This window comes from Lytechinus pictus, chromosome 2, assembly GCF_037042905.1.
Source record: "Lytechinus pictus isolate F3 Inbred chromosome 2, Lp3.0, whole genome shotgun sequence".
NCBI classification, from domain to species: Eukaryota; Metazoa; Echinodermata; class Echinoidea; order Temnopleuroida; family Toxopneustidae; genus Lytechinus; species Lytechinus pictus.
The window spans coordinates 68654322-68667482 of NC_087246.1; the positions used below are offsets into that span (position 1 = coordinate 68654322).

At 36.3% G+C, this 13161-nt stretch overlaps 1 protein-coding gene across 6 annotated transcripts in view; it reads left to right on the top strand.

The window, feature by feature from the left end:
• Positions 1-738: 738 nt before the first annotated feature.
• Positions 739-13161, top strand: part of LOC129253736 (calbindin-32-like) — a 29616-nt gene continuing 17193 nt past the window's right edge. For 4 of the 6 annotated variants that reach the window (XM_064095506.1, XM_064095507.1, XM_054892156.2 and 1 more), the window contains exons 1-3: positions 863-940; positions 7576-7671; positions 13040-13126. In XM_064095506.1, coding sequence (XP_063951576.1) covers positions 7621-7671; positions 13040-13126 — 138 coding nt within the window. In that variant the 5' untranslated portion in view covers positions 863-940; positions 7576-7620. Of the gene's footprint in view, positions 941-7575; positions 7672-13039; positions 13127-13161 lie in introns of all 6 variants that reach the window. The other 2 variants (XM_054892160.2, XM_054892157.2) reach the window with 2 other exon arrangements.

The following is a 13161-nucleotide window of genomic DNA, read 5'->3' on the forward strand; positions in this document are numbered from 1 at the left end:
TGGACAAAGTTATTTTGATCTTGCAAAATCCCCCATCTACGTCAACTGCAGTAAAGACCGAGGGCTTAACTCTGAAATTAGAAAAGGTAAAATAATTAAACAATGGTTCACAATAAAAGTAAGAAGGCTTGAGGTTGCCGTCGGATGGGAAATTATCGATTAAAATTAGGTGATAAAATGGCAGCCATTATGGCGGGAAGGACTTCGCAGGTGGAAAGAATATGAAAATGGTTAACCAATCCCTAGTTCTGATCAATGTGTCAGGTTCGAATGGAAAGAGTTCTTCTATCATGACTATTATGACCAGTAATTTTGAAGGTCTTAAGAAGATGAACATTGCTCATTTAATACTGTGTGCTTCAGTGTCTGTACGAAATTCCCTCAACTAGATAACCCTAATCCCTCTTTTTGATTTTCCTCCGTTCTTTTTGTTCCTGAGAAAACTTCCACATTCCATTAAATTATATTGCACGTCATATTTCATTACATATCTACATTGTTTTTCAATGTCTAGAGGAATGTTCATATACCATCCTCGACAAAATAAGTCTCTAGTGTCTAATAATTACCACTTTACCCTTTTACAGCCATTATGGCCACCATAAACCTCCCTCATGTCCTTACCATTGGTCAAATAGCTGTATCGTCATCACATCATATTTACATAAAACGTGATTATACAACGCATGCGCAGATCAAGTGTTGTTTCTACAAGCTGCCTCGAAAGTAGAAACCATTTATATAACTTTATCAAATCTGCCAAATTTATTTCCACCGTCATCAGTGGTTCTCACAAATTGTGTGGGCATAGGATTAGAGCAAGAGAAGTAGTTTTTATTTTATCTTGCTCTGACATATTTAGTATAGCTCACAGCACAGTATTCTCTGCACTCCTTATACCTCTTTCTTACTCTCTCCAGAGACTGAGCATTTACTTAAGGTAATGTTGATTTTCATTCTTTTAGATGAGTATTAGTTATTGATTACCGTCACGAGTAGCCTATGGTTCTGATATCATTAGCGAGTACGTTTTTGCGCTAATATTCTGGAATTGCCTTTTAGGTCGATGTATACTTTCATATTAAACGCCGTTAGTTTTGTGGTTTGTTTTAATGTGCATTAATGGCTAATGATACATTGCTTTCGCTGTTAAATTCAGATACATTAATGCGTTCTTCGAACTGATGTTTATATTTTTCATTCTTACAATAATTATGAAACAGGCTGAATTCATATAACTTCTAAATGAATTAGCACATTTTTCTTTACAAACTCACAGCACATAAATGTAGCTGTCTGATATGATAAAGATTATAAATTTTCGTTTCCTTGCAAAATAGATTATTGGTATTCAAGAAGGAAAATCTGATGGTAATCGTCGTTGATTTCCATTCGTTACTTTACATTTTCATGTAACAAACTGTTAAAAAACAAATTTTCGCTCACACGTTATTATCCATTTTTATACCAAGAAAATGAGAACCTGTGAAACCCTACACGTGAACACCCTCTATTATGTATATTACTAGCATTATCGCACGTTGATTGTCATCAATTGTAGTCCTTAATGGCAATATTGAAAGCACTTTTGTTGGATTCAGATCAGAAGACTTCGGAGCAGTTTTATTCACCTCCCTGTCATTCTGCACATCAAAGCAAATCTCAACTCACACCTGGTACATAAAAATAATAATAATAAAATATTTTCTCTTGCAGAACATGGTTAAATCCGAAATGTAATTATGCTGCAATCCTACCTGTATTCTAGATGGATATGTGAATAGAAAGAAAAAAGATATAAGGTACACCTCATAAGTTAGAAAGAACAGGAGCTGAATAAAAAGAATAGTTCAGAGAAGAGGGGTAATCAAGATGAGACATGGATGGGTGGAATGCATATTTCAAACGATCACGTGACCTCATGTTTTCGTCATCTTGTAATGCTTTTCGATTTTTGGCAGTTGTTTTGTATCCGTCAAAACGGCTGCTGGGCATTTTACATTACACAGTCTCTAAGTCCATACCATTCTCTCATTGTTATCCATCGTAGGAAACAAATTGTTATCTTTATTTCTTGTTTGAATCCCTCGGGGTAGATTTTAGCATTTGACAACAGTTGTCTCATTTTATCTCTTTCTCAGGTGATAACTGATACAACGGCTTTGCACCAAGATGACTTAGCTCAGCCTGGCACGGCAATTACAATAGCACACTTGCTTGGTGGCAAATTTTTGAGCAATAAATACTAAGAAAAAACTTGTACCCTGTGTCAAAGAGTGCAAAACGCACATTTCTGTTCCTGTTTGCACCTTACGAAAACAACTCTGTACCTTAGAATGATGCAAAGTGCAGCTTGCTGAACCCTATGGTGCAAAAAGCGCCATGCATATTGGGTGCAAATTCACCCCTCCTCTAAAATGTTATAATAACAATGATAATAATATTTAATGTAGAAATATAAAATAGAATATTAGAATTAAAAGTAATTAAATAAAATAACATCCCAATGTTGCATTTTAAAGATGCAATCTTAGACCTTTTGTAAATGTGTAGACTAAAAACGTGTCAACCTTGCCTGATATTCTACTTAAGGTTTACGCTTTCGTTAACGTTTTCTTCAATTTAGTTGATAGAGTTATCAATATATATATTTGTTTATTGGTATTCAGTAATTATAATACCGGGTAGCGGCCCTTCCAAATAAAGGTAAAGCCTCTTTAAGGGGCACTCTCTGTATAATATCATTAAAAATAGTTGTTTGCGGGAAAATTATTAAAAAACTTATTAAAGACAACATTAAAAATGAACAATGGGGGTTGTCAAAACTCTAAGAATAAGGCTAAGATCCAAGTACACAAGATCAATCACATAATCTAGTAGAAGACTTATGCTACATAAAATATTATGTAGTTAGGATTACTTGCGTGTGTGTTTAAAGGTGAAATTATATGAGCTAAGAACTGTGAGAGATAATAATATTGATGGCATGTGGCCTTCGTTCATTTCCTGTCTTTGCGTATCTCTCTGAGGTTTTCCCGCGCTAATTGATCAATTGACCACATCTTCATCTTGTGAGTAAAACGGACAGAAAAGCAAATAATCTAGCATCAAATGTCTGTGGGCGTGTGTATGTGTTCTAGATGCGATGTGTCGTGAAATATGTGCGGGGGTGGGTTGGGGTGTATGTGTTCGAGGAGGGATGTTAGGTGTGATCGGGAAGATGCGTGTAGATGGGGGGTGACGGTGTGGGTGAGGGTGTGTGTGTGTGTGTTGTTCGTCTTTGTTAGTTTTTTTCTGGGGAAGGGCCGTAGGAGCGATACCAAAAGATGAATTTATGATATCATGCCCATGCCTATCTGTTCTCAAACATTAATTAAAGACATGACAGTAGGGAATATAAATTAGCCTATTAGGCCTACCAGTATTCGATTTTGTTTTATAGTTTTTGTTATAAAAAGTATACCCTCTCTTTTTAATGGGACGGGCCTTTGATGCACCCTCGGTATTATCATTTCATCAGTAATATCAGGGTTGAGGTCGAGGGATCTCTAATATAAGAGAGAGAAAATGTCAGGAAGCTCGTTTCGCCCATCTACGAAGGCCTACTATCGTTTATCACATCTCGCCTGTATATGAAAATGATCAATATTTATTGCTCTCTCGTCTCAGCCGCAACGGAAAAGCCAATCGTAAGGGGCTTCTAGGAAAGATTTCTCAAGGCACTTGCTCTCTCATATTATCTCTTGATCTGGCCAAGTCACGTGACGATTCTCTATCTCAATCTTCATCTATCAAACAGTTAATGAAGCCCTTTGAGCACATGATCCTTTTGAAAATGATAGCACAAACATTCACAGAAAACTTTAATTTTGATAACAGGTGCTTAATCATCTTCACACACAAGCAACTGATACAACTTACACATTATTCTTAAGAGAGTTTGCTATAAAAAGACATAAAATGAATGATTCCTTATAAATAATAATGTTAGACTTTTTCGTGAAGTACAAGCCATCGGCGTCGCTGATTTACGCTTATTGTAGTTTCGTACCGATTTTTTTTCGTCTTCAATTGCGTGAAGCTATAGAAGAAGAAAAAATCGAAGGTTTAAGATGTCATCTTTACCGTAGTATGAAATCATATTTTGTAATGGAATAAGGGAAGTTCTTTTCCAAGTCAATCCAACATTTCATCATATTAATCTGCGCATATTGAAACCCGTCCGTCAATCCAAATTAAAACGCAAACATGGCAAAACTAGCAGTATATTATAAACCTACTATGAACAAGTAGATAAAGAAGGAAAAACTCGGAGGTCTGATGCGATCCGAAAAGCCCGATGAAGCTGAAATCAGTTCCACAACTCCAAGTAGCAGCCATACATGCATAATACACGCATGAGTATGTAGAATTAATAAGTTCTCATTTTAAACCTCCTTGGTGGAATATGGGAAAATAAATGAGCCAAAGTAGACGTGAAGATTGAACCAATATATTGTGAGAGGATATAGGGGTATAGGTATGATAGGGGATCAAGGGGCAGAAGATGACGCCAAAGATAACGTCTCTTTTTATTTATTATACCTCATCTTTATTACCAATTTATCTTCCCCTCCCCCCACCCCCTCCTCTCTCTCTCTCTCTGTCTCCGTTCTATTTATTTTCTACTAATTTTTTTATCTCACAACTTCAAAATGTATACATGTATAGGGGAATGTCGTCTCGCTCCCACTGAAGAGCCGCCCTTCCGCCAGTTTCTTCTTCCCCTCTCCTATTGCTCCCCTATTTCTTTCAATTTATTCTCTTATTTTTATCTGCTTCTTATTCTCTTCCCTCTCTCTTCTCTGCCTTTATTACACCTGAGTTTTATTCTGCTTTGTCTCTCCTCTTTTCTTCCTATAAGCACCCCTTCCTCTCCTAGTCTCTAGAATAATTTTTCGGTCAGTTCTGCTCATTCTTTAAATCCTTTGGAAAAGAAAACTGTTGGATGATGAGATTGCCCAAGTTAATTGATTGTGATATCAAAGGGCAGCGATAAAATGATCGAAACATACAGAGAGTGAGGTAGAGAGCGGATAGATATTTATAGAGAGAGAGAGAGAGCAGAGGGTGGGGGAAGGGAAAGAATGAGAGAGACTGAGAGGGAGAAGAAAGAGGCTTATCTCTTACTTTATAGTCGCTAATCTATTTTTCCAAATTATGAATTTTCCAAAGATTGTATTCCAAATAAAAAAATATAATGATCAGTAGGGTTTATTTGGCAATGTCGGAAAGCATCGTATATAACGTTCTGAAAAATTAAAACAAAATAATACATAAATAAGGCACAAACATAGCAGTAATTCACTGAAATACACTATCAGCATAAGATGTAGACGTATTGTAATGAACAGTGGAACAATATTGACTGTGTACATTTATAATAGCCAATATCTAGATTCAATTTCACAACGTTTTCTTTCTATCACCCCCCTTGTAACCCCTTCCCTGCTTCACCATGGCCCTCACCCTTATAACAAAACACAACACACACAACACGCACCCAAACCTCCACCCCGCATACACACACCCACCCCACTCACCCTCCTAAACCGCCACCCCGCATACACACACCACCCCCACTACACACCCGAATCTCCACCCCGCATACACTTTTTTTTTTTTTTTTTGAATAATGTTTTTATTCTGATTTCATGAACAAAAAAAATACATAACATTTCAAATTAACATTTCAAATCACATATAATACTTGACGTTTCATATTTTCACTTTTTTTTCACTAACTTAATAAAATCATGAATCATATATATCTTAAAGAAAACAATGAAATCAGTTATTATAAAAAAAACTTAAAGACCAAAACTTCCCCCTCCCCCTCCCCCTCCCTCCCCCCGCCCCAACACACACACAAACACACACACACACACACCACACACACACAACACACCACTGTCCAGAAGATCTGCCCACACTCATCATAAATAAATCATGTTTAAACGTACAAAACAATTCGATAAACAATTTTGAATATAACAAGCTCACGGGAGAAGCATTACATACACATACACACACACCGCCACCCCCACTCACACACCTAAACCTCCACCCCGCATGCACACACACACCAACACTACACACCCAAACCTCCACCCCGCATACACACACACCCCCACTCACACACGTTAACCTCCACCCGCATGCACACACACACCAACACTACACACCTAAACCTCCACCCGCATACACACATACCCCCACTCCCACTACACACCCAAACCTCCACCCCGTATACACACCCCCACCACCACTCACATACCCAAACCTCCACCCCGCATACACACACCCATCCCCACTCACACACCCAAACATCCACCCCGTATACACACACACACACACACACCCATCCCCCACTCACACACCTAAACCTCCACCCGCATACACACACCCACCCCCACTACACACCCAAACCTCCACCCCGCATACAAATACACACCCTTCCCCACTCACACACCCTAACCTCCACTCCGTATACACACACACCCTTAAGACTCCTGTATGTACACGGCATTTTAATTCAATGTCAAGTGTACGATTACGAGGATGAATGACTGACTCTAGACACAACATATCGGCAGACGAGACTGAAAAACTCTTGATAATTGGTGATTCACTAATATCATGGCGTGTACAGGGATTTAGTATTTGGCTGCAACCTGATCTTGTTCATCCATCTATTCCATGTACAATATTTGTCTGACCTTTGTAATGTTCATCTATTTACGGATTAAGAAAATATCGTAAATATGATGCATGTCTTATTTTGTTATCGGCCTCTTTTCTTGTGTGTCTCTGCGTGAAAACTTTCAATCAGGACGAATGAAGGAATTAAAGTGTCACACCTACATTACGGAACTTAGAACTTTTGTATGAAATACCGCCTATTCATAATAATTGTTATATTTATAGAGCCAAACCATTATAATTGAGTCATCAATTCAATATGAAGCACTCTCGTGGTTTAATTCGAATTGATGAAATACTTAAATTGTTAACCGTGTTAGCCTTTAATCAAAGTCATTTATTTATATCAGTATCCCCTAAAATACTTTCTTCATAATTTATGATCATGATGATTTGGTATAAAAATGGAGGATGAAGAATTTGATAGTACTCCAAATGGAAAGAAAATTCATGAGATAAATATTTCATAGATAATCGATACATAAAATAATATGTTGCCTATGTCGGTGATTTCCATTAAGATTTGAATTCATTTCCATCAAAAATTTGTTTGCTATTTTTTTTCATATTCATATATATCTATATAGTTATACATGCATATAGAATATACATATGTACAATTATATTCATGAATATTTTTATGTTTCATTTTCCATTCTCGAATTCACGTTATTACAAACTTCGCTTTCACAGTTAAAGAAGAAAATATGAAGAATACGTATGTAGCTTTAAGATACTTTTGTTTAAATAATGAACCAAGATAGTTCGTTTTAAGTTAGAAATAAAAGCTGTAGATGAATGTTGAACTTCATTTATTTCCCTTTTTGTTTTCAGGGTCACGAGATTGATGAAGCTAAATTCCAATCTGAATACAAGCACATGATGGATCGAATTGACAAGAATAAGGATGGAAAGATCGAGATGCGAGAGGTAAAGTATTTATTTCAATCATTCTTATATATTTTTATTTATATAATACTGATGATTATTGATGATTCGAGTCTCAAATATGTCTCAAATTATAATATGGAATTTATACTATGTAATATTTTATGAAGGTTGTTTTTTAGTCAGACCGATTCAGTAACATGCCTTATCATCATACCCCGATCTTAACCAACCCCTTTTTTTATGAGAAACACCTTTCATCCTCTTTAGGATTTTCTGCAAATACCATACTAGTCGTCTCAGATAAATTTCATATTTCAATCTTCATCAATATTATTCTTCTGCTATCAATTTGGTTATATCTTGGGAATTTTTTTATCAAATATTCTAGAAAGTCCCATTAGAAATAAGGAATCCGAAGGTTTGATAATCATTATTTCGAGGTTCATTTTTCTTTAGATAAGGCTCAAGCATTTCTTAATGATTACGAATATCAATATTGATGGTTAATCAAGATAATTTTAAGTTTGCTGTTTTCTGAAAATTGAAATATTGTTTGGATAAATTAATCAAGAGATTATTTGATATGGGATAAACGGTCTCATATCTGCTATAAATCTCATTTTATGTTGTCTAGCGGCAGTTCTCTTGCATGGCCCTGGGAAGCGGGGATGCTGAAGCACCCCAAAAAAATTCCTTGGGGGTGCTGCGTGTATTATTCTCCATAGGCAGCACCCCATGTAATCTGATAGATGTGTAAACATGGAAAAATGTATCCAAAATTACCTCAATATTTTAGTGAAAACTTTTTTTTATTTCTTCTTCTTCTTTTCAAATTTCTCGGGACCAATTTGAGTTGTAGTGAAAACCTCTTTTTTTTTTGCTTTGCTTTTCAAATTTACATCAGCACCCCCAGCCAAAACATCATTCCCAGGGCCCTGTTCTCTTGATGTTTTTTTTTTCAGAGCACCACGGTAGATTACTCTACCCATGACTCTCTAGCTTCACCATCTTTATTTTTGTTTATTTTTTTTTTCCTGTTTTTGTTCTTCTTAATTTTTTCAGTTTTTTTTCTTTTCACCGTGCAAAAAAATAAAACTTTCCTCAATGACAAAAAGAGTGCTACACCTTTTAAATATAATTAATGAAGTAGGAACAAAGAATAAACAAAATGTGTATGAAGCGAAGCCCTTTGGAGAATATTCTTTTTAACTGTATCCCTCTTCCTTTTATATCTCTCTCTCTCTCTTCATAGAATTCCCAATACCCAATATTCATATTTCGTTTATCTTATTTCCTTCTCAATTTATAATTGCCTATTGATAATTACATTACGGTTTTTAGGCATATCATTTTTTTTAGTTCACCTATGAACTCAGATTTCATCGCATTTATTTAGAATAACCAACCCTTTTCCCCTTTTGACTAAATGATTCTAGCAATCAAAGTCTTCTATCAAACACCCTTATTCATTATTTTTTCATTCATGATTATGGGGAGAAAATGGAAACACTACATGCATGCGATGGTTGTCCCAAACAGGTTTGTAATGTGAAAAACAGACAGACACTTGTTCATTTAATTATAAAAGAATGTGTTGCTGAATGACAGAAAATCTGAAATCACTTTGAAAAACGTTGCAAGAAGCTGGATGTTGTCATTGTAAGAACATCCCTTCTTTTACTTTGCACAAAATACTTCGATGTCAACTTGAGATGAAAGAATAACGACATTGGCAACCTAATTAAGTTTGATAAAATTACAATGGTATGCTGTGCTATAAGTGCGTGCATGAATCATGTGATTTTGATTTTGAATTTTTTTCTTAAAATAACAAACTGTTTCGGAGAGATGCGTGACAACAATTATGGCATCAGAATTCTGTCAAAAATATGTAAATTAATCTTGCTTAGTATACGTGATTTGACCGTCACATTTTCTTAAATAGTTTTTGTGTTATAACAATAAAGTTTAAAAAGAATAAGAAGAAACTGATAAAATATGCGCTCATGAGATGTTTTACCCTTCCTATACTCCTTTGACATTCTCATGAAGATTTCATTTAGGTTTGAGTGTGATTTTATGAAATATTTATGAGTACGACACAGACCAAGGAGGCTCAGGTGAGTTATCCCAAGAGAAATATCTTGATGACTGAGGAATATTTATGGCAGAAGGGGTGAATAATTAAAGACAGACATCAAACTTTGTTTCATGCATCTATCACACCATGCAGGTTGCAGCATTCACAGTTTGTGGGTTTTGATGATTTTGTTCAGTGGAATATAAAGTGCATGTTTGAAACGCTGCGTGGTGATCTACCAGTCTTCAACATCCCCACCCCCTCTGAGAAGCAGGAGCTGAAACCCCCCCCCCCCCCCTCTAGAATATTATTCAGTAACCATTAACAAATTAAAATGACGGCATGATCATTAAACAGTGATCTTCCCTTCCTGATTTTTTCCCTCCGTTGCTTTCTGAGATCAGCCCTATGAAGGCAATAGTATCCAATGTAATCCAGGGGTTCAGACAGGACAAGTCGATAATCATTGTATAGACAACGTAGTTTAATTGTGGCTATATGCAGGTTCAGATCATGTATCAATAGATTTCAATCGACACATATAAAGTTTATAGATAAAAAAAATAAGGTCTTAAGAAGCAGGCAGTCTTTGATAGAGACTGGTGGATCAGATACAGGAGGAAGAAGCACAACACAAGTGAACAGAGTAGGGTTTGCTGAGTTATAAGAAGAGATCACATCTGGGTAGTCTTTTAGAGATTCCTTGAGAAAGGAGATAAAGACCCCTATTTCACCTCCCTATTTTCGGCTCAACTCCTACCCTCACTTTCAAATTCGTTCCGCGGTCCCTGATGTATGTATGTGTGTGTGGGTGTGTGTGGGGTACACAAAATTAGACTTTCGAAAGGGCACAAAAAGAAAGGAGAAAATTTAAAATACTTAAAGTCTTATCGTGATATAAAGAAGTCACCATTGCCTCATATTAGAAGGGGTGCCATTTAGTTTTCATATAAACACGCCTCTGCCATGAATATCTTATAATAATAATAATAACTTAAACTTATATAGCGCTTTTCATGAAATCATATCAAAGCGCTTTACAATGTAGAACATACAAAATATATTAACAAAAGTGAAATTAGAAATCATATAACTAAGAGAGGAAAAAGGACACTGTAAATGGAGCTATGTTGAAAATGCTTTCTTCATGAGGTATGTCTTTAAATTAGAATGAAATGAAGTGATATTTGGTATACAACGGAGGGAAGCTGGAAGAGTGTTCCAAAGACGTGGGGCAGAGCTTGAAAAGGACCTATCACCAAAAAGTTTAGTTTTTGCTTTTTTGACTGTTAAGAAATTTTGATTTGCAGAGCGAAGGGATCTACTGGGAGTATATGCCTGGATTAATTCGGAGAGATATTTTGGAGCATGTCCATGAAGAGATTTGAATGTTAGGAGTAGAATTTTGAATTGTATACGGAATTTAATGGGGAGCCAGTGCAATTGTTTAAGAGTAGGGGTTACATGGTCATGTTTTTTTGTGAGGGAAACTAGACGGGCTGCAGAGTTTTGAATTCTCTGCAGCTTAGAAATATCCTTTTCTGGAATTCCAAGGAGCAGGCTATTGCAACTGTCAAGAAGTGAGCTAATAAATGCATGAATGAGGACTTCAGTGGATGACTTTGAGAGATATTTTCGAATTTTACCAATTTTTCTTAGGGCGAAGGATGCTTTACGACAGATGCTGTTGACATGGGGACGCATTGAAAAGTTTTTATCAAACAAAACACCTAAGTTAGTAACCGTTTTAGAGGGATGTATATGAACATTTGCAATTTGAATTGGAGGTAGCTCAGGGGTATGTCTACGATGGGAAGAGATATGCAGAACTTCCATCTTGTTGTCATTAAGGAGTAGATAGTTCACAGTCATCCAGGAACGAATGGCACCAAGACAATCTTCCAGTTTCTGCAACATTCGGAGAGCTTGTCCAGACTTGAATGAGATATATAATTGTGTGTCATCAGCATATATCATAGACGAGAATCCATAGGAATGAATAAGATCTTCCAACGGTGTCGTGTAGCATGTAAAGAGTACAGGCCCGATAACCGAACCTTGCGGCACCCCCCATTTAAGTATCTTATCTTCCTCTCTGCCTCCCTCTCTCTCTCTCTTTCTTCATATCTCTCTCTTTCTCTCTTTATATATCTTTGTCTGTCCCTGTCTCTCTCTGACTGTCTGTCTGTCTGTCTTTCTTTCTCTCGAAATATTATGTGACAATTCTGCATCCTCTCCTCCCCCTCTCTCACCCTCTCTCTCTCTCTCTCTCGTTCTCTCTCTCTTACATTCATATATGCTTTCATTGGCATTCGATTCTCTCAATATCTCATCCAAACTATTGTTCAAATTTGCACACCTCTTTTTTCACTTTCTAATTCCAGAATACTTAATAATCCCATTTAAGGGCCTGTATTCCATAAAATTTCGCAAAATGTTCACAGCGTGTACGGTATTAGCTTTACGCCTATTGATTGTAATGTTGCTGTCAACTTTATCATGTTTTTGTATGTGAGAACAAAATGAAGTTCCATAATTATGAAATAGTTCATTGTGGGAAACTAAGATAATCCTAAATCTGAATCTGAAAATAATTCAAAAGGGTTGATATGAAATGTATGTCTGAGGAGTATTGATTCAGTCATAAAATATCTTAAACACAAGCCTCTTGTGGGAGATAATGACAAAGGTCTTCCTTGGGCCGGGCCTATTCCAGAGTAATGAAGACATGGATATAATTCAATCGTCATATTATTACATGACAGCAGACAGCCTTCTTCTGATAACTGCATAGACACGACGATGAACAGAAAGTAATTGATTACTTCAGTTATTAAAGTTTACTCTGTGGTGTTTGTGCAATACGCAATCATGTCCCACAGGGGGTCTGAAACTAGCAGCTATTTACTAGGCGAATAGTGTATTGACAGAGAGTAGGGCAATCGATTCGTGCAATGGGAATCTCCATTGCAATGGAAAGGATTTTTTTCCCCGCCAGAGGCCAAGCAATGTTTGACAATTTGCTCGACATGCACCTTACTCTTCAATTTACATCTAAAACAAAAATAAAAGTCGAGAAAAGAGCCATTCTGGAGCCATTGCATAGTTACAGGCTTCTCCTGCTTATTGAAAAAATATCATCCAATTTACGACGAACATTGAATACATCCAATCTGATTACTGGATTTTCATTTTTTTTTTGTCGAAGGAGCAATATGTATCCTAAAATGAAGTCGAATTTTTATAAAGAGAAGTCATCTTTTGTAGCAGAATTATATAAATTGAATAATTTATTGTTTTTCAATTTCTTTTCCCTTCGTATCTTAGCTGGCTGAGCTACTCCTTGACCCCAAAGAATCCTTTCTGCTTTTGTTTCGCTCACAGCAGCCAATCTCCAGTATCGAATTCATGAGGGTAAGTCTATCTTCATCACAAAACCTTCATTCTAT